The 27195-nt window shown below is 38.5% G+C and overlaps 1 protein-coding gene across 2 annotated transcripts in view; it reads right to left on the minus strand.

The window, feature by feature from the left end:
• Window positions 1-1980: 1980 nt before the first annotated feature.
• The window catches only part of DPYD (dihydropyrimidine dehydrogenase), a 353894-nt gene continuing 328679 nt past the window's right edge, over window positions 1981-27195 (minus strand). For both annotated transcript variants that reach the window (XM_038182862.2, XM_038182863.2), the window contains 3 exons: window positions 15964-16107; window positions 6072-6212; window positions 1981-3498 (listed from right to left, as the gene is read on the minus strand). In XM_038182862.2, the coding sequence (XP_038038790.2) occupies window positions 3331-3498; window positions 6072-6212; window positions 15964-16107 (453 nt within the window). In that variant the 3' untranslated portion in view covers window positions 1981-3330. The remainder of the gene's footprint in view (window positions 3499-6071; window positions 6213-15963; window positions 16108-27195) is intronic.

Below are 27195 nucleotides of genomic sequence, written 5' to 3' on the forward strand. Positions count from 1 at the left end.
GCAGCTATTATCATTGCCAATCGAGTTCCTTGCAGCTATTATGTATGTTCATCCTAGAGGCCAAAAACCAAACTGCCTGTATAGCCTGTTAGCAAGGCAAAACATCTCTTTTTCCAATGAACGTGTATGAGTGCACTGGGATTCTCACAAGCAGATTTGGCAGCTTTTTCAAGTATTTCTTGGACTGCAGAGCATGCATTGAACATGGGGAGCTTTTTCTGTTCAGGAATATGATGAGAATAAGAATGTGCTAGTGCGGCAGAGCAGGAGAAGCTATGGTAGTTCTATCATAATTTAATTTGTCAAATACAGTTTACAATATTTTATAATAGTGATCAATTGATCAACATGTCTAAACACTGTGTGGGTTAGGGTTGCAGGATCCAACCCAGCATGTCTTTAATAATACATAATTCCTTAAATATGCAGCTAAATCATTGAAATATATGAGCTTAATTTGGAACCTTTTACACTTTTAAAATTCATATCCCCTTTTTTGATAACTGGCTACAGCATTTGCAAAATAGACCAGATTTTTCTGGTTTGTTTCCTTGGCTCTTGAATGTGCTCAGTTGGTTGGCCAAGATGGATGCACAAACCTACAGAACCCAGGTCTTTCGTGTGTGTTTCTCCCCTGCCTGTTTACACCTTGCCTTACTCTGATGACTTAAGACCTGCAGGAGCCCTTAATGTGGCCATTTCTCTGAGTTCCAGCAACACACAGATTTATTGCTGACTGTCGGTTAGAAATTACTCGCATTCATTTGGGAATGCATTTCCTGAAACTGTTAATGGGCTTGATGGAAGAGGAGTGGGGGAGAGGGTGGGTGGCAAGAGAGAAACCTGAACAATGTAACTTGTTATTTCTTCTTTGGTTAAAAACAAATTATAGTCTTGATCATAAACTTGATTCATAGAATGTCCCTAATCTTCTATAGGTTACTTTATAGCTACACTGGATATCCTGAGAATATTGAAAATCGTAGGAAAAGCTCGAATTTTGCTGCAACGTTGATGATATAAATGTACGTGTGCTTAGCTACTGAAATCAGGTCTCTCGGCTTTGTCCTGTAGCTAAAAGAAGCCACACCACCAGATGTGAAGTGTTCAGTACAGCAAGGTAACCAGGTCTGACAATACAGCAGCGAGGGACCTGGAGAAGCTGGAAGGTTCAGCCACAGGTGACACACCGTCTCTCACCTTTAGGGTTTGTGTTAGGATACAAACTAAGAAGTAGATGGTAACAGCCTGGGATAAAATAGCTGCTTTTCCTTGCATCTGTTAACGGAGATCGTAAAGCGCTACCTGCAGAAGATCTGAATTTTATTTATTTTTTTTTTCTGCCATACTCAAAAGGCATGCTGCTTGTCAACCAGCTTCTCAGAGAGAAAAAACAGGGACCCTCCAAACTTTGCCCCTCATAGTCACAAAGCAGTTTGTTCTTACTGTGACTCTCCTATAACTCACATGAGATAAGAAATCACCAGAAGACCAAGAGACTTAAACAAGTTTCAGGCAAATATTTTCTAAGCAGTACAACTCTCTCTTACTACTTGAGTGTGAAAAATGTACAACTATGAGGAGAAAGATTAAAGTATGAAGAGAAAGCTATTAGCTTTTGGCTTGGGCCTGCCAGTGGATCTCATCAGGTGAGCCCAAAATGTCAGCAAAACCAGGCTGGTGGAGTGAGGATACCAAATGAGCTGACACTTCAAAATGTTGGAGGGGGAAACTGTGTACATGCGTGTGTGCACGTGGGGAAAGGATGCAAAGGGAAGACAAGTCAAAGGAAGACAAAGAGATGCCATCCAGGGCAAAGAACATGTTATATTCTGCACTGTAGGCAATTAATAGAATAACGTACACATGAATTAACTCATTAATGATTCCTGGAGTGCAGAGTAGAGAACATGAAACACCACCTGACAAGTCTCTTAAGAAAAATCTGTTAGTAAATTAAGAAAAAAGAAATACAACAAGTTGCTTTCAACATCTATTTTTAATTTGGTGCACAATTCATAAACCAGCAAATGAAAGTTAGGGCATATTTTTAATCAAAGCTTTTGCTGATCACAATATAGGGTATAAGAAATTGAATGAGTAGATCATTTATTATTATTATGAAACCAAAGGCTTTATATTCTTAAGTGGAGTAAAGCAGACAGCAATACGTCCAAATTAGAAAGTTCCTACTGTGAATGAAAAATGGATTAATACTGAGATATTGTTCAGTAAGACAGACAAATCTGTATTTCTTTTTGGTTGTGAAATTACTAGAACTATACATAACTGCTAAGTATGAAGAATTGGCACTGGGGGAAATCATCTTGCCAGTTTGCCCTATACGTGTGTGTTTGGCAAACACAGCCTGCGGGGTGTGTGTTCCATTTGCACGTAGTCAGATCTCTGACCTGTAACATGTACATTCTGGAACATTAATTGACACAATTAAAAAGTTATTTAGAGGATGAGCTTGGAGAAAAAACATTGTCCCTTCTCAGAATCCTGAAATGAAACCTGGGCTTTGCAATAAGGCAGTTTAACCATTTTTAGATGGATGTTATGAGTGCTCACTGGGGGAAAAAAGTAACGATCAGGCTACCCAGGCAACATACAAATCTGAAGAGTCCAGCATGTGTCAGTGCACAGCAAATTTATTCTATTAAGTGACTAGTGTGAGAAAGAATTAGAAAGGATTATAAAAATACACTACCATATGCTGTAGTAGTTGAAAGTGATTAATCCAGTTCTTAAATCCTGTTTTAAATTCCCTTTCATTTCTTCCCATAGAAAAATAGAAGCAACATTGCTTTGTTTGAATGCTATGTAGTTAATTACATCTTCTAAGAAACTCTTTTAAAACTAAATGTAATGTTTAATTACAAAATGCCTCCTTGAAAACAGTTAGCTTGTACATTGATTTGTAGTTCATTAAAAATGGTTTCTTAATTATATTTACAGCCAGAAATTACGTAGAGATTAAACAGTCTACAGAGGAGTTTTGAAATTACAGCACAAATTGTAAGGAAAAAGTTACATTTCAAATCGTGGACAACTGACAGCTACAACCGACTAATTGCTGCCTTTCTGTAATTTCGGAACTTAATTGTCGTAAAAATAATAATTGGAAAACAGTGTTCATTGTAACGGCTCCCAATGTTGCATTTTTTTGGTCAGAGTAGATTTCAAGGATTAATTAGAAAGCGAATCAGCCGCATCAAACAAGTGTAGAGCTCGCATCAGCTGTCGGTCGGACCACCTCAGCGCGTAGGCCCAGGGCCAGGGGTAGCCCATGGCTAGGGGCAGCCCAGGGCCAGGGATAGCCCATGGCTAGGGGCAGCCCAGGGCCAGGGGCAGCCCGCGCCTCGGTTTGTACGGTGTCGTCCTGGAAACCATGCGGATGCAGTCGATAACAGGGCAGACGCTGAGACACAGGGTGCAGCCTGTACAGCTGTCAGTAACCGTGGGCAGGTGGGTTTCGGGATCAAACTGGATAGCCTGTGAACAGGAATAAACATTATTGATGTCACTCATGGAAAAGGTCAGAACTGCGCCCATTTTAGTGCCTGCGTTTCCTGTGCTGCAGCGGCTGGAGACATCTTGGTGTGGGTCTGCACTGCAGCTATAGCAACTGGTGAAGTGGCAGGGAACAAAACCACCCCTCCCTCCCCCTGGCCCTTCAAAAGCAGAAATTCCACCTCCGCAAAAGCTCACGGCCACGAGGAGCGGCTACAAAAGGCTGACTTCGGCCCGTGATGTTTAGGCTCCCAGAGGGATGTTCCTCCGCCACACGAAGACAATATTTCATCACTCGGCGCTTCGCCGGGTCCACTGGCCGGGGGGACACCGGGACATGCCTGCGTGGCCTCAGCACAGCACTGGCTGCATACACCACTGGGCACTCTTTTGATTTTTATTTTCAGCACGGCATAAACAATCTAATTTAATAATTAAAAAAAAAAAAAAAAAAGTAGAGAAAAACACAGCATGCTGTGCCTCCTGTGATTTTTTCCTTTGCAAATCTTTGAAAGGGATATCTGAGTGCCAGGCAGGCAGAGCTTGCTTTATTTCTCACATTTCCATGCAGTGAATCCTCATTACCAATTAGTGTGATAAGTGTATTTGAATGTGAAATAACAATTGAAGTCTCAATGAAATAAGCTGCTGGTATAATGGGAAATGGCAATTAAAAGCAAAACCAAAAGCTTCACACAGCCGCAAAAGGTTCAACATCTAAGAAGCAAGCCTGGAAAAGTACAAAATAGTAATAAAAAAATGAATATAGACTTTTAAAAGAGTTCTGGGGAGGAAAGATCAGCCCTGAAAGCTGAACTCTTGCCTTAGCAAACCTCCCCAGCCACTGCCAGCAGTAGGGCAGCCAGAGGGCATGGGGGAGCGCACGGGTCCAGAGGCACATCTGCAGCGTTTGGGGGTTCACCACCAGGAGGGCACTGAAACACTGCTGTAGCAGCTGGCAAGAGCACGGAGCAGGTACCACCTTTTTTTTTTTTTAGCTTAGCTCAAACACAAAGAAAACTTAGGCTTGTGAGTATTTAGGACTCCTTCCTCTCTCCCCATCAACAATGCACATCCTGAAAGAGGGTTCAAAGAGATAAAGGAATTCAGGACTGCAGTGCTACCTTCGAGTGAATGAAAGCTCTTCTGTTGGAGTCCTACAAGGTGGTAGGTCTGCATAACAGCATGGATTTTTTGAAACAAAGATAAGTACAAAGCAGATGATATTTTGAAGTGTGGGGGGCTTTTGATTTCTTTGCAATTAAGAAGTTCTTTGCAGTTCTTTGCAATTATTTTCTTTGCAGTTTCCTTAATTAATTAAGGAAAAACATTTTTTGTGCTAAAGAACCTCCTGGGGTTTTAAGCTTTGGTTCTTTTGGTGCTGATTTTTTACCAGTTACAGAAAAGTAGGTTTCACTAAATACAAACAAAGTCCTTTGCTCTCCAGGGCTATATCTTCCCTATAGCTGGGAAATCTAACGGAAGGAGAATCAGTGAAGATCACAGTGTCAAGAAGAAATGTAGATGAAGACTACAATAATCATCTGATCTTGTAAAAATGCAGCGCTAGTTTTTTCGTATCGATGGGAAAAAAAAAAAAAAGTCTACCTTTGATCTGGTGGTTGTTTTAATTGTGGAAGCTGCTTTTAAATAGGAAGACTTTTTTCTTTGGCAGTATATAGTTAAGTAAGACTTCAGACTTAATATCGATTAGACTGAATTAAGGATAAACAAAAGGTCCTGGTGTTCTGATGGAACTTGTTGCTGAGTTAAAGTATTTATCACTGACAAACTGTTCTTGTACTGGAATGAATGGAAAAATTTGTGTATACATTATTGTGTAATGCATACTAGGTTCCATGGAGATTATGCCAGATTTTACTTTGGTTTTCTAAAAGAACGTGGGTCTTCCTATGATGTCCTTCTTCCCACAGACCAGTTCATCAACTCCAGTGGACATGGAAACCGGTGGTATATAGAAATATAAACCGGTGGTATATAGAAATGCCAATAACATACTGCATAAATCAGATACATGGATGTGATTCCTTTTGCGGTGGGACTCCTGTTCACATACTCAAAATTGCTCAGGCTGATGGAACAAAGACTACATTTCTTTGACAGTTTTTGCACAAGAACATCTCTTGCCTCCCTGCATCTTCTTGATGGGAAGGGATGCATTCTTCCCTTTCTCCCTCACGTATTTGAAAATCATCAAAATTCAGAGGCACCTGACATGGGTCTCCTTCCTTTTCTTCCTCGTAAGAAGCAGCCCACTCCCACTCACAGTTAGGGACACACCGGGAGAGTGACCTAGAGCGGCGCCCTTCCACATGGCCGTGCAGAGGAAGCCGTGCTGGGCGCTGTGCTCACCACTGTGCAAACGGCTCAGACAGGGCTTGCACAGCATAGCCTGGGAGCATGCTGGGGCTCAAATCCAGTATTTTAGACATCTGTTTTTACCACCTGCTCATTAACAGAAGGTGGATTCTTTCTTCCCAGCAGCAGAAAGATAACTCATTGTGCCTTCCTGCTAATTACAGCTGTGCTCTTACCTGGTAGCCAGAATCATTACAGGTCATGTAACATTTGCCACAGTTGATACACATTTCCTCGTCAATCAGAGCCACAACTTGCTCTGTGTTGCAGAGCTCACCATATGCTCCAATATACTGCAGTGCTTTTCCAATTATATCCTAGGGAAAAAAAAAATTATTGACTCATTTAGAGGATACCTAAGCTGTTTCTATAGCTGCAGAGAAACACTCTCCAGTACTTTAACATGGAAAATTTGGACAGGTATTGTGAAGATGTTTATGATTTTTCTTATAAATTTCCAAGCCATCAACCTTCATATGTACTCTAAAATACAAAGAATGCTCCACATAGGTACATTTTGAATGTAAGCAACTCTAAAAGTAAATGTCCATATACAAATATGTTATACAAAAAGGTTACACGTGTAACACCTTTGAATGTTCTATTTTAATTGGTCCATTATTGTGTGATACTTAAAGGAATAAAATGGAGCACAAAACAGGAGTGACATGCTACAGACAATCTGATCATCCTTAGTCATTTCTCATTAGTACAGATTTAAGAACTCACAGCGAGAAAAAAAAGAAACACGATCAAATAAACTGAGAACAATAATTGTTTTTCTCTCTGTAGGAAGAAAAATGCACAAACGACATGAAGATCATCAGATTATTGCAAATATTACACAGAAATAAGATGTGGGTCTAATCCTGCGTGTTTTGGTTCAGTTCTTTTAACTTCACAGGGAAGAGTTTGTGACATCAACCTCACACATCTGTGCTGCAAAACCAAATTTGCATGGCAGACAGAATATAGCTACATACCACAAGAGGAAGACGCCTTCTAAAATAAGTTGTTGAGGAACTACCTGATGCAAATCGTTTGCACTTCACATAAAGCGAAACTGCACAGTTCAGCGGTAGTTCAGCCACACTAATTCAATGGCAGAGACGGGCCGAGTCCCAGGTCCTTCAGACTACGGCTATTCTTCAGTTAAATCGGTTTAACTCATAGAATTGTAGCACAGGTAGTGAACATCACTGCATTTTAAAGGATTCACTCTGTGGTATGGTATTGCTGGCCTGGATATTTTGTGAGTTTTCTGAGGAGGCTTCAGTATCAGTTCTCATGCTGCAAGAAGATTTTAGGTGCGGCATTCTACATTGTTAAAATAAAGTCAAGCTCAGTAAATGCATGTTATTTGATGCAACAATACATTCTACTCATGCTTTAGAAAGGGGTATAACTGTAAGGTATTTCAAAAATCTTATTGAATTTTAGGAGCACAGAACTGGCTTCAAAGCCATGCTACTGTAATAAACCAAGAAGTCATTATGATTTTCATTACAGAATTTGATCCAAGTCAATTGAAAAATGCTCAAGATCAAGCCAAATATGAGACACAGACAAGTCTGCCTAGAATTATAAGCTTCAAAGTGTTTACCTTTGGTCTTTCATAGCCAAGAAACATGATAAGAATTTATTTTCATATTCTGTTTCTCAATATTTTTGAAGAAGCAATATTTACCTTACTCCTATCAGTCAAAAAAGAAAAAAAAAAAAGTGTACTGAAGTGGATATCAAGTATTTTAAATGTCTACTAATATACTACGTTTAACCTGTATAATTTATAGTCATATACAATCTTTAATATTGTTTTAAATTCTCATATAGAAAATTTAAGAAGATCTGGACACCAGTACCTTAAGTTTTCATTGCATATGTTGTTTTGGGCAGCCTTATTTTCAAACACACTAAAAATCGCTAATTCTCTCTATGCCACAAAGAGGAATAAGGGAGCAGTGGTAGGATCTATGAAGTTGCTGTTAATGACTGCTGATGTAGGAAATTAAGCCATATCCTAAACCCAGGAAGAAGGATAGGGAAAGTATACTCTTTTCTTCTTCCAACAATATTCAAATGTTTTCTCTGTGCCAAACCCTAACTTGCTTACATGTGAAATACCTTGGTTGCATTCATCCAGTTCTAAAAGCCTTCCAGCTCTTCTCAGCAACACGTAGAGAACATTAATGCTCTTCCAGCATAAAACATCTATGGCACATTGCTAAAGGCAGCATGACGCGTGTGGACAGATGACTGCAAGTGAGCAAGTTATGACAGCTTAATGAGTTAGCACTCATCAACAAAGCTGTGCAAGCTGATTATGTGCATGGTCCAAATTCACTGCAAATTTGAAGTAAAATCTGTTTGCTTAAACCACTGTAAAAGGTCAATTAACTACTATGAAAGTGTTTAAGCTAATACTTTTTGCTTTGCTATTGCAAAGGGCTAGGCTTGAACACACAGCCCTTTAGCATGCCTCCACTGATGAACTACAGTAACTCAATTAAACGTAATCCCTTAGGACCTGCTCACACTCTTCTATTTTCATTTTCTTTTTCTTACTCAGAAAAGTTCACGGGTTTACCGGGAATTGTTCTGCAGTTTTCAGGGTGCTGCAGTGCTGCATTTCTCAAGTTTCTGCAGCCTTCTGTATCTGTTGAAAAACTGTGGTGGTTGAAAGCAGCTCCAGCTTGTTTCAGGTCTCATGTAGGCTTGTCTGTATCATACCTGTTAAGGTTTCTTTGTGATCTACTGTCGCCAGCAATAGTAAGTATCCTGTAAACCTCTCTTGTGTATACAGCTCCCAAACATTGCACTGTGTGCCACAAATGCAGTTGTTGTCTGCAACTATGGTACTGTGCTTCTCTCTTTTAGAATTTAAAGAAATGATATCAAACCTGTGCAACAAACAGTGATGTAGCTTTCCACTGCTTGTTCGTGTTTTGAAAGGACCTACATGGGGAGATTCCTGATATTGAAAAGCTTTTTAATCTAACATAGGCAGACTTTTATACAGCATAGGTAATTAACAATTTTCTCAGGGAGGTGCTGGATTCACATTTGTATTCTTTAAATACAGTTTGGATGTGATGTTACAAGAAAACAAAGCTCTAGCAGGTTGCAGAGAAGGGCTGCTCATATAATCAGGGGATGTAAGGCCTTTCTTACAAGAGAAGACAAAAAGAGCCTAACAAGATGTTTAGCCTAGGAAGATGAAGGCAGAACAGGAATATGATGTCTCTTTGTATATACATCAGGGAGGGAAAAGAGCTATTTAAGATAAACGACAATGTTGGCACAGGAACATATGATTATAAGCCAGACATGAATAAATTTAAAGCTGAAAATTAGAAAAGACTTTTTAAATAGGAAAGAAGTGAGGTGGTTAATGCCCTTCCAGAGACGCAGCTGGGGGACAGGAGGGAGACAGTCCAAGATTTAGGATACCATTAGATAAGCTTAGCAAGTGGTTACTTAGAAGAATACGTTCAAAGCAGATTTTTCCATCTATAAACTTACAAAGGGAATAACAAAAACAATGCATGTGACATGCTGATTTCTGGATTTGTAAAAAGTCTCACTCCTTGCAGCTCACAAAACACACTTTTGGGGGACCTACAATCCCAAACAGGTATGTTTATGACATTTTGGAGGCATGAAAGTCCTTTCAAAAGACTGTGTCAATGATTTATAGCTCATTTACACTCCTGGATATTTTGTCTTTTAATCATTTATTACTCTCAAGGAAAATCTATATCTTTAGCCATTTGTAAAGTTTTAAGTCTTCATTGACTAAAAAAGTACTGGTACTTAAAAGATGTTCTGCAGGTGCACTCTTTTACAGCATCTCATGATATCTCTGAGTTTCTTGTTCCCATCAAATCATAAATGTTTATAACAAACTAAACAGTGCAGCAAGACAATCAGCTTTTGCAGTTTAAAGTGCAGTTTCACTCCAAAAAGCAACTGGCTAAAATGGCACTCTGGGATTCCACACTTAGTATATCTCAATGGCCTCCAGATCAAATTCGCACTGTTTACAGTATTTATTTTTTTTCCCCCTAACTGCCAAACCTGCAAACAGAAGCCAGGTTTTGAAAGTCAAGCTGTGTGCTTTCTGGCTTATACATTACCAGCAGCAATAAAGAGAAAAAATCTAGAAGTTAAATTTTGCCCTAAGTTACACCTTTGCAATCACAGGGACCTAGAGCACTTGTTTTGATTACTGCTGTGCTGTCCCACTCTTCTCAACAAAACTGTACTGAATGATCTGGGAGAGGAATTTAGCCCTGTAAATGGAACTGGCAGGGAATTCAGTTGCTATGGAGAGAATCAGAGCAGAATCCATTAGTTTTATGTTACTAATGAGTACAGAAAAAATTCATTTTGTCACTAAGCTAAGCAGATGTGGTTTTGAGTATACACAAGGAACAGATCTGTTCAGTAGGATATTATTTTTACAATGCTACTTTTATTACTATAGCTGTATTTTTAATGTTCATATATCAAGTATTTAATGGTGATTAGCATGTCATTAGCCATCATATTAGTAAACCTATATTTGTAAATACAATTCACAGTTCAGGCATGGCTCCTTGTAGACCTGCTGTCTCCAGATTCATGCAGACCACACTAAAAGATTATGTTCTCCAGAGATGCCAACCACCACAATCCTATTCTATTCTCTCCTAAGCAAGCCATAAGACGGTGCAGGTACTGTCTCATATAGCAAGTTCAAAGGGTACACACATGCTTGTCCTCTTATTGCACATTTTGATTCACTACAAAACTGTGTTCAGGAGAAAGGTTCACTCAAAGCTGACAGCAACAGCAGGTAAGGAAAACAGGGTAATCTTTAGGTTACCAGAAGTAGAGACCTGCTTGCTGTGATAGCAGTCTGTCCCAAGGACAGGCCTTGACCTCAGTCCTCATGGCTCTGATGGAGCATTCACAAGGATACAAACGCTGAAGTTGATTCAACTCCAAGTAATCAAAAACACCCCTCTGAACAAAGCACCTGACATTTATACAGCAAGGTTATGAACTTGATCCCAAGTACTACAACTGTTCATCATCTTTGGTGTTTGGGTACTTCTCAGGATTCAGCAGTTGTTGAGGAATAAAAGGGGGTTCCTTGGAAGAGTCCTTACTATGATATGAGAGCACAGAAAGGGGGGAAATGGTGCAAAGAAATTAAATGTCTGTCTGTACCAGTGTGTATCTCTATTGGGGAGATACCTGCCTTCCACCTGGTCTTTTTTGGTAATAAAGGTGAGGTGCTGCCAAAGACAGATATAAGAAGGAAAAATGTTAGAAAAAAAACCAAACAGATATATTAAAGAAGAATAAGTCAGCAGGATCAGAGAGTACATGGCCAAGGTTAATTTAAAGTAAAGAGCCTCACATAAATATGTAATCTCATTAAAACTAATTTTTACATCTAAAGATTACAAATGCTTTGGCAATAGTTAAAAATGTTATTAAATGTGTCTTGGGATTTAGTGACCTGGGACCTCTAAGCTTCGTTTCAGCAAAGCAAGTAAAAAAGTTGCAGTACTAACTTGTACAATAACTCAAACGAACTTTTACTACATAATTCAATATGGCTTCTGTAAAGAAAAATTGTGCTTCATGAATCTATCACAATTCTGGATAGAGATTGTGAGGCAGTAAATACTAGATAATTAACTGGTAAATTTTATGTTTCAGTAGGCCTCTGACACAGGCTTTAAAACAGAGTTTTAAACATAGAAATTAGGTAGCCATGAAGTGGGTTTGGAAACCAGCTAAACAAATTAAAAATAGAGAGCTGAAATATAACAATCAACATACAGAAAAGGCAAAATATTAACACAGGAATATATCACAATTTTCCAGTTTAGATATGGTTCTGTTTAATACGCTAGCATGTGTTTCAGGAAATGATTTGAACTGGAATACTACAGAGTTGATACTGATAATAGCTGAAACTAAATTCATGAAAACCTAAGGATCTTCACAGGTATTTTATATGATTAGGTTAACGGGTACTATAATGGTGAAAAAAGGTAGTTTGATAAAGAACTATTCAGCATATCAAAATAAGTAACTCTTTCTATTCTTGGAAAGGGATATATTCCAGATAAAACAAAGCTACAAGAGCAAATAAGGTAGGTGACACCATGGGCAGCTCACACAAACTTCTCCTTAATGTGCTGTCATGATAAAAGAGAAGCAAACCAGCAAGATGTTAATATATAAAACAGCACCATAATTACTGTAACTCTGTTGTGATATTAATCAACCCTGATCTGGAATACACCATCATTCTAGTTTTATATGCAGTAACAGAGTGCCCTTCCTCTCTTACGGGCTGCTAGAGTAATAGCAGTCATTATAAAACCACTTGAGGCAGCCCTTTGACAGTCAGAGAGGGGAAGAAAAGAGAAGGGCTGACCCTAGGATTTCTCCCCATACCTGAAGACTAACTTAAATTTTCTTAAACTGTCAGATGTGATGAGGACATTCTCTGAGGTACAGTGACAGAGAGGGGATCGCTATGGGCTACACAGCATGAGAGGCTACTGCCGTGATTCATGTTGGAGCAAAGACTTGGAGAAGCAGACTCGGAGTCATAAATTATGGGGCACACAAGCATAGTTCCACCTGAAATATGCAACAGCATCAAGTTTATGAGGAAGGTTATGACAACCTGGTCTTTTGCAGGCAGGTGAGCCCAAGCTACTTTTGTTGAACCACCTAAATACAGGCCGGGAAGACATAGTACACCGTTATAGCACAATAGTGCTATATAGACCAATATACCCTTACAATATACTTTACAGGTTATAATATACTTTTACAATATACTTTTACAAGTTAAGCACAGCACTGGACTAAATGTGGCTAGAGGTCTCTCCCAAGACGGCTGGCTTTCAGCTGGATACTGATAGCATCCGCATTAAAAAACTTGTGTATATGTATGTGCAAAAGACCACGTACACATACCAGTAACACACATGGGTGAAAAATTTCAAACATAAGGAATTTAAGCTTGAGGAACTCTTTGGCTATTTGTCCAACAGGTGGGACAATATTCCATGCCCCACCTAATCTGACAAACAAAGCTATGCCAGAATATGGAAACTACTGAACAGGGCAACCACAGAAAGACCTGTGGAATAAAAAAGGAATAAATAAAATAAGCAGATAAATGCTGAGCAAATATCATGCCATAGGCCCTCAAAGACAATGAATGAAATTATTAAGAAACAAACCACAAGAATGATATAAGGAAGGAAAATTAAAGTAATAAGGAGGTAACCTGAGAAATATGTGGGAGCAGTGCAGAAGTGTAATGGAAAATAAAATATCCAGAGGATATATCCATATATAGCAGGAGTTCTGATAGTGCAGAAAAGTAAGAAAAGAAGAAACAACGCTGCTGAATATCAAAGTATGCATTTTCAATTAACATTGAAAAATAGAGAAAATAAAGAGAAAAACCATGGGAAAAGCCTCCAAAAATTAAATTAGATTTTGGATAACCACAGAGGGTTTTTAAGTCTATAAAAAAGGCGTTTTGGCAGCATGCAGAATTTAAACAAATGTTGGAATTTACACATCACCAACCCAACAGCAGATCAGACAGATGAGGGAGTTCTGGGCAGGCATCAGGAAATTTGCAGCAACCCTCCAAAAATACAGCCAGCCAAATCAAGGGTCATAGCTGTTCCAAAGACAGCTATCTCTCAGGTGCCATCAGCTTTTGAGCATACCTCTCCACTGGTCCTGAGAACTGGAGTTGGGCTGGTCCTAGCTATTAGTGCTGACCATTCCCACTCCCCTGATATCCCTCTGAACTAACAGAATGTATTCTCCTCTCTGTCCAGAGGGTCAGCCAAGACAGAACTGCCTGGAGACTGTTTGGGATTTGTAATTCTAAATGTGAATACTTCTTGGACAGCTACAGATAAATCACTCAAGTCTGAGCTCATCTCTGCAGAGAATCCCTGATCAGGGAAGGGTATAAGATAAGTCACCTTTTTTCAGTAAGCTTCACTCAGCTTCTGTAATAAATATTCGCAATCTTTCTGGCAGATTTTCTCCACAAAATGTTATGGATGGGTCATTTAATAATAAACTTTACAACACATCCCTTTGTAGAGTGGCAAGTTCCCTAACTTCAAGCAAAACCCTGGTATTCTGTTATTTCTTTGTGGACATCTCTTACTGCTGTTTTTCTCATTATTGTTAAAACATTCCTTTCTAAAGAGATGCTCAGACTGTAGGACTGTCACAAATCAGCTATTTTATTCTAATTGCTTCAGTCTTTTTCAGTCTTGTTTAATTCAAGTGAAGGTGTGAGAAAGAGGCTAACCTGATTTCTCTGCCTGAGAAGCTCCTTACAGCCACCACACAAAAATATTCAGTGTCTTTATAAACAGAAGTTTTTGTTTGGGGGAATTCATCTTCCTCTTCCTTGCAGTAGGACCTCCTTTCTTCTTTTTAACCCATCTCTGACTATTTGGTTCTTTTTTTTTTTTTTTAACTTGAGTTTGGCTTGGGCTTGATAAATTATTGACCTCAACTTTTTATTAATTAATTAATTAATTTATTTATTTATTTATTTATTTTTAACCCAAGTCTTTATGTCTGCTTTTCCCTCTTGCTAAATTTCTTCCATCATTCAGTTTATTTGTTTTTTGATGGTATCATTTTTTTTTTTCTCTGCTGTTTTCAGAAGTAAGCTATCTCATTGAAAATGCAGTTATTGGCTGTTGTTTCTTCTTTCTCTTTTCCCTTACATCAATACTCTCCCTGCAAAGAGAATAGAACCATAAAACCTCTGAGGTCAAGTAGGCTTTGAAAATGTTCATCATAGTGGGGGGGGGGGGGGGGGAGGGGAAGTAGATTGCTGTTCTTTGGGACTTTTCATATACATAAAGAATGGAACCTGAGCACAAGAGGTGGGGAGTGATTTTCAGTAGCGGAGATCAAACTCAAATAACCAGTCAAAAAAGGTGAGGGAGATCTACAGAAGTTGCTAGCAATTTAACTTAAACAAGAAGATGACTCAGAATTTCTCCTTGGCTTGTTTTGCAGTCCTATCTGCTATCTTGGAATGCTGCATGTATTCGTAAATGCTGCACATTTTCCTTGGGAATTATATGTGATATTTTGAGCTATTGCTCATATTGTATTTTATTCTCGGTCTTATTTTTGCAAGAATTCATACTGTTTTGATCATACAGTGAAAGCTACCTATCTGTGAATATCTGATATTCTTACATATATGATGAAGACAGTTAATGAGTTCAGCAGATATTTTCACATAGCTTCATACAAGGGCCTACAGGAGATTTCTGATAAAAGTTTTCCTTGTATTTATTTATTACCTATTTTTTTGTTTGTTTGTTTGTTTTTTGAAGTTTAAGTAGGGTCTAAAGTGAACACTTAGAATAATTAGCTGCTGATTTTTAATTTTATTGGCTACTTAAGGGATGGGAAAATCTCCAATGTATGGATTATGCAGTGGATGGGGGAGCAGGTTTTTTTTTCACCTTGACATTTACTCATTGCACATAGTGGATCAGTTACCTAGACAAACATCTTCCAGCTTTAAAATTTAGTTTGAAAACCTAGGTCTCGGCTTTTGTATATATTGAACACCAACCTTTTCCACACCAACCTTTTCTTGCATGAGAGATGGATATTTAGTAAGCCACAAATAATCAAGAAGTATCATGCAAAGCTGAGCTCATACTGTTTCATTCAAATTAAAAGAAATTGTTAATGGTTCAGCTTAATTCTTCAAGGTATTCACCATGTTCTACAATTACCATTCCACTGCCTGAATATCTTGATTTTGAAAAACGACATTAGGGAAATACCTATACATGTACATCACAAATCATTTCCCATCGATTTTGGTTAAAAGCTAGAAAGTCTGCATAAATAGTTATCTTTGATGCCCTCTAACAAGCTTAAAAGCAGTAATAACCAACTCAAACTGCTAGAAATGACTGTGCATGTCAACTGCCTGATGGCTGATCATTTCTTACACATAAGCATATCTTTTTTTACCTTGATTGCTGGAATGGGCTTCTTTGGAATGAAGTGCTTTTTCTCAGGAAGTACAGCTGCTATGCTTTGTTCCTTCAGTTTAATCTTGTTCTCAGCTATTATTTTTTTGCGTTGTTCCAGGTAAGGCCCAAAATTAGGTAGTTTCTAAAATAAAAATCAGGAAACATGATTAATATGCTTAATAAGCAGGCGTAGTAAAGGGAGTAAGTCTGAACCTAAGGGCAAGATCCTAAGTCCTTGTTTAGCGTGACTTATTTAGGAGGCTGAAATTGAAATCAGTGGGACTCTACCAGGGCGAGAAGTGAATAAAAATCAGCCATGAACTTCAGGATCTGACTTGAAAATCTATATTGAATATTAAAATATTAATATACCGTAGCAGAAAAATAGCTGATTTGCAGGTCAGCATCCAACAGTCTTCTATTTCCCCGTTGCATACCTGCTTATATATAAAAATGTATCATGTTAAATAATTCAAATATATAACTTTATTTCTATACTATGTGGAAAGGCATCATAAAACTATCAATTTACTTACAAGGGCTCTAGCAGTGTTTGAGATTACTTGTATGGATATCTGGTTATATCTATGTATTTTTAAAGCACACAAACATGCATTTTATGTTCTGATAACAGAAGGTTGTCTTGACCTGTCAAAAGCAAGGCTAACAAACACCAAATGAACAGAAACACATTCTAATCTCATAATTTACCTCTATGAACCACTTGTAGTCTTTTCTGTGACATTTAATCCTTGAGCCCAATTAAGCAAGCTCTACAGGAAAATTTCACTGAATTGCAAAACTCATGTCTCACCCAAGAACATGGAAGTGCAGATTCAGATTTCACAAACCTGCCAAACACCCAGCTTCCTGAAAGAAAAAGTTCCTTTGTTTGCACAGCAGAGAGATGGAAAACTGTAGTGCGCCATAATCATAGATTTAGGTGAATAAAAAGATGGTGGAAAACATGTTTTTTTTTGCTTGATGAAAGAGATTGTGCCCTTCCCCCCCTGAAACTAGTTCCTTATTCCATACAAAATATTTTATCCATCTAACTAAACCAAGCTCAGAAGCTACTGCAGTACTGCAGAAGCTAGCAGGTAGTAACAGGGGATATGTAGCCTCAGTAGTTGCTAGCATTAATTCACGCTAATAATACAACCTCAAAGAGCATATTGAACAAGATACAGTACTGCTGTGGTTATCAAATTTTTAAGAGGGAATTTCAATGTGAATTTTAAAAACAGAATTATTTAAAAATTTAGAAATTATTATTTTTTAAAATGAAGTAAATCCAGAAGAGGTTACTCTGCTCTATAGGAGAAAAATCCCTCAATGAGCTCTGTCAATCAGGATACCCCACAATGGGATCGCAGGACTCCTGTCACAGCAAATAATAGCTTTCTTGGCTGCTAGAGTTTTGGCACTTGTGAGCACACAGATAGAGGGTGAGGTCCTTGAAATGTTTCCCTGCTTCTGAGACTTGTTCTGTGGTTTCAACGTATTTCAACTTGAAATCAGAACTTGCAGTCTTGTGGTGATCTCCAAAAGAGGTGACCTGCTGCAGGCTGGGAATGTGCCGTTCTCTCAATCTAGGTAAATGCAAGACCAGCACTGGTGTGTGTATGTGTGCGTGCGTGTGAAGGGGGGGGGGGTAACTGCAGACCCCCTCTGTCCCAAATCTAGCTATAGTCTCAGTTTGCCCCCTGTCACAAGACTCTTGCTTTGTCTGTTGAATGGGAACTTTGTTCCTCAGTGTCACATTCAAGTGCTTCCTCAAAGATGTCAAATACACTTTCCTTTCTGTGCAGTTGCCATACATTCGTGATTCATGTTCTTAGAATGAAAAAGTTCTAGGATGGCTTAAAATAAGCTTTTAAATATTACTGCAAACAGCAGTAAGGTAGTGGACTAATATACCAAATTAAAATAAAACAGTTAAAAAAAAAAAAAGTTAATTTTAAAAGGAAAATAAGTGGAAGGAAAAAATTGACTAATTTCGTTGTAAATAACAGGCTCTAAAAACCAGAGTCTTCATACAAAGTCTTCATACAAATTTTAGAAAACCCAAGATTTTTACCAAAAATCTAAAAAAATGCAAATTTTGATAGAAAACATTCCTGTCTATCTGCTAGGCTGTGTCAATTAGAAATATATTTTGGCTACATATAAGCAGTAGCTGTGTCACTTAGAAACTATTTTCTCTCCATCATGTATGTGCTGATGCCAACAACTTTGAGCTTGAGATGGACGGAGACCTAATGACAAAAGCATTTTTGGACTCTTCCCTGTCTGGCCAGGAATTGAATTGCTGACTTTCAGAGTAGGTAGTAGTAAAGCTAATTTCGCTGAGGTTTTTAACTGAAATTGTAGAGAAAAGAGACAGTTGTTCATGGCCTGACTGACTGAAGACCATCTTTGGGAAGAACAGCCAAATTTCTGCAGAATAAAGCCTTTACTTTTCTATTCTCTTAATGTATGTGCAATCATCCGCTTTCTAGAGACAGAAATATTGAGTGTATTGAAATAAAATAGGTGATCTGAGGAAAAGCATGGAAAAATCATCCATTTTGGTTTATAGAAAAAGTGTGATTTTTAATGGTAATTGATTAATTTTCTAAGTTGTGATATGGAAGTAAGCAGATTATTACATATAACATAGCCACTAGCTGGAATGTATAGCAGACATTTTGAATTGCATCCCATGCTATTGGTACCATAACTGCATTATTTCAGATGTTTTTTAATGACATACATGTTAAATTAAGCTATAAAAATTGTATATTTTCAAACTAAGCAAAGTAAAGATTTATCTACAAAACTAACATCCAACCTGAGTTTTTGCTATGCATTATTGTATTTCCATCAATAAATTGATTAAATGGATTGTAGGATAATTAACAAAACACCTAGGTCCTACTCCAGGCTTGGGCATGAACAATGAGTTTCCAGTGACTTAACAGACGATGACTGTGAGTCTATACAAATGATCTGGTTATTTTGTGCTTGGAGTCTAGCAGTTCACAAGCAGCCAAGCCAAATTTCATCAAACAACACTGAAAATCACCCATCATTTCTATGACAATAAATAATACATGAAAATGTAGTCTCAGGAGTTTAGGAAGGACTTATTGAAGGTTGTCCTGAGTAATGCACAGAAGGCTGATGATATAAGAAGAAAATATACAGAAGACTGATGAGATGACTTCTTGTTCAGAGCTGTAGTTTCAAACATGTTGGGAGACAAAGGCCTTATGAAACGGGAAGCAGAGTTACTGGATATAGCAGAAGTGGAAACATGTTGAAATAACTTCTCAAGAGATCGATATTTAAGAGAGTTTAAAGTTAAATCACCTCTAATCATGCTAGGGGATGTCTTCCAAAGCACATAGGGATTTAATGGCACAATTCCCAGTGAAAGCACAAGCACAGTAACTTGGTTGGTTTAAATCCCTGTTTGCTTTTGAAATCTTTCCACAGTATGTCTTGAGATACATATTTTTTTTGAAATTTCGACATATCTCATATGTGACTAAGCTCTCCATACACTTGTATCTCTGTCCTATCAACATCTTCCTAGAAAAAAACAGCTAACATGAATATGTGGATCAGATCATAGCAAGTATTTAGAAGATTGCAACAAGCAGAGCAATTTGATAATTCTTGTCTGCTTATATATGTGTATCAATGATGTCTACAGCTGCATTATTCGTATCCATCTGTCTCTATATTGCCATAATTTAATGTATTTCTATTAAAGAGGATAACATCAATAATGGAGCCAAAATAAATATATTAAGTGGTTTTCTTTCATTGTTTATAAGTGTATTATCACAAAGCTGGAAGCTTGAAATATTATGCTGAAATATTTTACAAAAAGAAAGAAAAAATCCAACCCTCCCTGCTAAAGACTTTCAAAAGCTGCCTTTTAACTGATGAACTGTATAAATCTCCAGCAACATTGTGATTTTTGTTTCAGTAGTTTCTCCAGGGATTCATCATTGATGAATTTGTTCTCACCAGAAAAGCTAAATCCTACTCATTTAAAGATAACAGTATCTTCCACTAAAACTGTCTCTATCCAGATATAAAAAAGCATTACCCTGCCAATAGAGAACTGACAACATAATGAATCAACAATGAAACCTTAAGCCAGGAGAGCTTTAAGGTGAATAAGTCTGTTTTGATTATAATTTATTCATGGATCAATCTAAAGGTAATTGAGCATATTATGAACTAAAAAAGGTGCTTGTTTCCTAATGGTAAAAAGTAGAGAGTATCTTTCACTTCAGATTGCTGTAATTTTTATGGGTGCACCAGCAAGTAGCATAATTGAATTGGAGCTGGAACAGGCTAGTGAACAGGGCAGTGCAATATGTATCAGGTGACTAAGACTTTATTTCTAACTTTAAAATTGAAATTCTCCTTATCCTGGGAAAGTCCAGCTACACCCCCGTGCTGTGGTTACCAGTTGTTTATTTAGGAGCTGTTTCCCACGAAAGGGCTGGATGCTATCTACTGTTAGAAAACCCAGATTTCAGCTGGCACAGCTAGGTATCGTCATAAACCAAAAATAAGCTATACTCTCCTACAGTACTCTGGTGGATCTGAAGTGTATCCTGTTGGTATATGCTAATGAGATGGGGCATAGAAAAGAACAATGAAAATTAGTAATTTTCCTAAAAATAATTTTCAGGGAGCAGTGGTCACAAGGTAAATGAAGAACTTACATAAGCAAGTCTAATGATGGAAATTTGGGGTAGCACATGGAAATTTGGGGTAGCAGTATCATGTAGCCATGATGCAACAGCTTTTAAAAATACCATTTCCCTCATGTCTGACAAATTTCCCATGTTGAATGTAATGTCATTATCCAGTTTCTTCCGTATTTGTGTGTTGCCTCAAGTCTGCGGTATGACGAGGTTTATGCATTCATTCTCTAAATTCCTCTTGTATGCTTTTAACTTGTAAACAATTTTAAGTGACACAGTGATGTCTCATGAATCTGGAGGTAGAACTGAAGCCAAATTGTCTTATTTCACATACTTTACATTTTTCAAGTATAGACGTTTCTGCTTGCACATAGGAAAACTAAATGAGAACAAGAATGAAGACTGAAAAATATCTGACAAGTTGAATTGCTAAAAGAGTTCAAATTGGTGTACTGAAATATTATTTACTGGTTGCAGTAGTGATACACCAAACAAAGGCCCACAAAGTTATGCAAATGGATGGATAACTTTAACACCTAAACTTTGCTGTGTAATCACCAGCATGTTTTAGAATTCAAACAAGGTATTGCTCTTATTCTTCCTGGGCAACCTGCTCCCATGTCTGATCATTCTCATTAAAAAAAAAAAAAAAAAAGTTCTTTCTAATGTTTAAATGGAATTCCTAATCATTCAGCTTGTGCCTGTTGCCTCCCAGCCCTTCACTGGGCACCACTGAGGAGCGGGGCTCTGCTGTCTTTGCTCCCTCCTATCAGATATTTTTGCATATTGGTAAGATCTTCCTGAGCCTCCCCTGCTTGAGGCTGAATGCCTCCAGTGCTCTCAGCCTTCCCTCGTGGGGCAGACGCCCCAGTTCCTCCATCACCTCAGTGCCCTTTGCAGGACTCACTCTGGTAAGGCCACATCCCTGCCGTGGGGAGCCCGGCTCTGGGTGCAGCGCTCTGGGTGTCCCACCAGTGCTGGGCCGTGGGGAGGGATCTCCTCCTTTGGCCTGCCGGTGATGCTTGGCCTGATGCAGCCCAGGGCACTGCTGCCTTTGCTGTAAGGACACGTGGCTGGCTGGTGGTCAGCTTGTCCTCCCCAGGGCCTTTCCTGCAAAGCTGCTTGCCAGATGGTTGGCCCCTGCCTGTGCTGGTGCCTGGGGTTGTTCCTCCCCAGATGCAGGACTTCACATTTTCCCTTACTGAACTTCTCGAGGTTTCTGTCAGCCCATTTTTCCAGCATAACATCCTTCTGAGTGGCGGCACAATCCCCCTGGTACATCTAAAAATCCTTCTAGCTCTGCATCATCTGTAAACAAGATGCAGATGCACTCTGTCCTGTCATCCAGATCATTAGTGAGGATGTTAAAATGGCTACAGAATTAACATCTTGGGTACACCACTAGGGACTGGCCTGTAGTTGGATTTTCTGCCACTAGTAGGTTCAGTCAGTATTCAGTTGATCTCACTGTCTACTCAATGTCTCACCACTCTGTCCAAAAGGATGCTTTGAGAGACAGTGTTGAAAGTTGCTGAAGATAACACCCATTGTTCTGCCCGCAGTTGGTCAAACATGGTTTCCCTTTCATAAATCCATGTCAAGTGCTAATTTACTACAAAGAAGAGTTGATCTGTACTTGGTTGAGCTATCCTCCCTAAATACCACTCACTTCTATAAAAATGTAGCAAAGCTGGGCTTTATCTCTGTTTTGCCTTGACAGGACTATGTCATAGAAGGCTTCTACTTGGCATTGGAAAACTGCAGAGAGAAGTGGCTGTGCTGGTAAAAGCTAAGGATGAAAAAGCTTGGGAGGCTACTCAGCCAAGTGACTGCCTCAGACACAATTAGAGATATGAAGATTGCAGACAAGAATGAGTAGCTTTGAAGGGGGTAATAGGTGAGGCAGGACCCCTGAAATAGGGAGCATGGTACAGAAAGGCAATCAGATAAAGGAAACATTAACATTTAAGCAAGGTAGACAGCTGCCCTCACCCAGAAGCTACAAGAATTTAAATCAGGTTTGTATGGGTCATTTTATGTGCCCTCAGCACAAAGGTTTTAGTAACGTTTGACCCCCATTTGTTCATGTGGAAAATTTTCTGTATTTGATGTACATAAGAGAAGGTACTTTCACTTTTAATGATTTTTCCAGTAGCTTCTGAATCCTTCGAGTTTGCTTTTTCCAAAGTCAAATATGCTCAAAATGGCTGCATAAATCTAGAATCCTTACTATATGCTGCACAAACATGTGGCCTTGACTCTACCTTATCCTGCATAATAAACCCCATTCCAGTGCTCTGCCTCCAGCCTCCTGCAACTTTACTAAAACATTTACTGAAGTTTCCTCTGAAGTGGTATCTGTTTTCTTCCTTGTTCTCTGAGAACACAGAAGAACATAACTCCAACATTTCCAGAGGTAGGAAACACAAACTCCCGGTACAACAGCAGCAACAGTAACAACAGCAAAATCTTGTCACTATGTCAAGGTAGCTTGTGCTTCTTCTGGAAAGATAAACAATAAAGCTAAAAGCTGAATTTGGTTCCTGTGAAGGTGGAAAATAACATACACATTCATATTCATAGATAATCTGGAGGGAATATTTCGCACCAGCTTTCCCCACTAATCTTGTAAACTGTTCAACTAATGAAAACTAACTATATACAGCAAAGGAGAAAATGGAGCTGCTACTTCTTAATCTTTTAGATGTTCTTACTCTTTTAAACATTCAAAGCTAAATTCTCTTAAATAGCTTCTGTGTTGGGCTGACAACGCTAATGGATGGGCCTTTCCCATATGCTGCACAGGAAGAGCCTATGTCATGAAGGACTCACCCAGATGGCAGTAAAGTTCATGTCAAGCCCACATAAACAACTGCAAGCTCCTCCGGGGAATCCTTTAAGGGTCCTCCCCATGGCATATAGGCAGGTCATGCTTCATGGGGATGATGGGACACCACTCTTTCGGTCTCCAGCTTATAGAGAATTTCTTGGGCCAACACCAGTTGTTAAAGGCCCCAGAGCTGTTCTAGTTAGCAAGAAGGTGCAGAAAACTTGTATGAAAGGGTTCACACATCCTCACCATCCTGTGTTTAGAGCTGAGTTATTACTGGCATCACTGCCTTTAATGATGTGCAAAAGACTGCAAAATAAAGGACAACACAATAGATCTTTTGAAAAAAAAAAAAAGAACTCTGTCTTTCAGTTATTTTGAATTTTTGCCTTGGAACTTTTATTTGCTTGTAAACAGCACTGTCTCAATAATCCAGAATTCCTGCACATGTACTTCTTACCGCAACCTCTGCTCCCTGTGCTGCCTGTGTATATACCACTGCACTTAGTTATTCAACTGTTCTGTCCACTCTTTAAACCATGATTATTTAAAGTGGGTGAGCTAACCCCCAGCCCTGCAGTAATTCTGTGACTAACTGCAACATTAATGTGTATTCTAGGAAAACATACTGCTGTGACCTCACCATGAGATACATAGTATCATGCCCGAGAGTGCAGATAAAACCATTATTTAAAATAATAATTATTCCTGCTTTCATCATATCACTATCACTGCCAAAATTTTCTCTACTTCCTCAAAATCACCAACAAATTATTCTTCAGGTTCTCCCTCAAATGCTTGTTTTTTAGCAGCTTATACCGAGTGAAGGAAAAGATTTTAGGATTATAGGCTTACTATAGTGCAGCAAAAACTTATATTCTACAAATGTATTGAAGTCTTTCTGTCATGAAATATTCATCAATAAAACAAAAAGGAGTTAATATTTGAAGCAAGCTTAGACATTTACAATCAAAAGCCAAGATGACATAGATGATAAAGAAAATGTTACCTTCTGGGTTGAAGAAAAGAAGATACTGATACACATTACTGTGCTACTTCATGAACATCTGGCAGTCTGTCACTTAATAGACAACAACATCTTCTCTAAACAGAAGAGACTTGAATTCATCAGGGATTCCTGTAGTACAGTATGTGCTTAACTTAAGTACCTGCTTTCTGTGATTTCCATAGATTACCATATTCATGACACTGTGGAGTGAAAGCATTCTTCTCACTCTCTAACCAGAACATGCACAAGAAATTAAAACATTGGCAGGCACTTTGTCTCCAGTTTGTTAGACATGTGAGGAAAGGACTTTCCACCCATTTATGCAGATGAAATTCTGTCAGCTAAGCAGCAGTGTAACAAAGATGTCAGCAGAATGGCTATTTACAAATATGTGACAGGTGAGCAAATATAACTATTCAGAGGCATTTAGGAAACGTGGATTAGTATCAGCTGCCTTAGCTTTGGAACAACTTGGTGCAAATAAGATTTTGTACTTCTACTGGTATAGAAATAAAAATGCATCAGTCCAGTATTCACATTTTTCTTGTGTGTCTATATACCACATTGTGTTTATTTCTATATATTCAACCTTATCATATCAGTGTTGTAAAACACCCGATCATATGAAAAAAATGCCACCGCTAGGCACTTTTAGCTGCTTTCTCTTCCAAGCTGGCTGGTAATTGAACTTTTCAGAACAACCACAAAATCACCTGTTTCTTTGGGTTTAACCATCCTGTTCTGGGAATGCATTTACTGAGGAGATTGAACTCCAGCAGTACCTAATGACTGTCTGTTTTCTGGACCGTTTTGAAAAAGCTTTAGAAGCCTAGCCAGACTATGAGAAGGAAAAATAAGTCATTCCTTACAAGTATGAGAAAGCATGAATATCCTTGCTGCTATGACTACATTACCAACTGACCTGTCAGTCAGAGACGCTGCTGACCCAGCAAGGTGAGTGGAGCTGTATCAAGCTGAATTTGCTAATTCTGCTTGTGCTAAATGAGCTGGGTCGGGTACCAGAAGCACCCTAGCCCTATATCTGGAACTGTGAAGCCCCATGAAGCTACATTTAAACTGCCTATATGACCCATGTGAACCTCCTTGAGCAACCTGACACTACCATGCAGCCTAAGTGCAAATATGCCCTGGGCGCAGGACTAGGTGAACTGCACGCTGTCTGTGTTCTCCTTAGCTCTCCCAGACTCTCTTCCAGCATCTCCCTGATACAGACCCATACACCTTACAGCACTTACACAGTGAAAATCTATGTATGCACCAGGGACATTTATACAAAATATGCAGTTTAATAAGTCAGGCCAAAACACAATTTGTGCTCTCAGGGTATTGGGAGACAGTGCAGAGACGGGAAGCAAACGACAACCTCTTCTAGCCTCTGGAAGAACCTAAGATTTTGAAAGACAAGCTCTCAAAGCTCTGTGAAGCTTTGAGAAAATTCAGTAAAAGAACTAGTGCTGCCACTGTGCCACTGGGTGCAAAGGAAAGTACATTTTCACCCATTGCTGAGTGTATTTTTGCTGCAAATTTACCTATCAAATACTTCTTGTTAGCACAGTTATACCTTGCACAAGTGGTAAGAGCATACACTTTTTCCATCTGCTGGAACCTCTTCAGAATTTTGGTTATCCTGTATTTTTTTTTTTTTTTTCTTCATAGAAGCTCCAGATTTTTTACCAACTTGTCTATACTTTAAACAGCACATAATTTCAATATATTTGGAAATAAACTCCACTTTTCCCTGGTAGATTACATATCACATAACTATACGTGCATTATTGCAGTGGTAGATTACTTAAATGTAAAACGTTGCTAATAATTCCTAAGCAAACCTTCTACCACTTCAGATTCATTGTAATCCATCTCTTATGTCAGATGAACCACAGCACTTATCCTCCTTCTGCACAGAATACAACGCTTTCCCTCATTCATCTCTCACACACAGTAATCCTTCCATCTCTACTTCACAAAATCCTAATTTAAATGTAAAGTATTCAGTTCAGACAAATGAGTGCTAGTCAACCCTTGCAGTTAAGACCAAGAGGCCCACCACTGCATTTTAAAGCCTTCATGCTCAACAATACAATGCTTTTTATCATCACCTTGATAATCTAAACTCACTAAATTTTGTACTAAGAGTCATAATACAAATGGTTTTGGCATTAGTGCTTCCACCCCTTGACAGAAAAAACTCCCACTTGAGTTAGGTTGAGAAAACATTAAATGCCTTCCTAGAAGGAGCTTTGGTATTCTGGTTTGATTCAGGCCTTTCAACAGCTTTGAAAATCAACACAATACATATCACATAAAATAAATAAATAGATAAATAAATATGTAAATAAACAGCACCATCAAAAAAACAACAACAACAACCAGAAGTATACCCAAATGATAAAATTGATATGGCCCACTGAAAGAAACTGAGGATGAAGAAGTTTGATCATTTGAAGTTCTAAAAACTTTTAAAAAGATCTGTAAAGAAATAAGCGATTGCTACACTATTTAAGATTAATATTATATAAAACTTATTGCCGGAATAAAATGCCAATAATGCATTACCAAAGGGATCCCTTCACTGAACTGTTATAAATGTTTTCTATCTCACCATCAAGGAGTGAGGAGATGTCAATGTGCAGGTACCAAAGTAATAGAAACTGTATA

This window comes from Anas platyrhynchos, chromosome 8 (assembly GCF_047663525.1).
Source record: "Anas platyrhynchos isolate ZD024472 breed Pekin duck chromosome 8, IASCAAS_PekinDuck_T2T, whole genome shotgun sequence".
Taxonomy (NCBI): domain Eukaryota; kingdom Metazoa; phylum Chordata; class Aves; order Anseriformes; family Anatidae; genus Anas; species Anas platyrhynchos.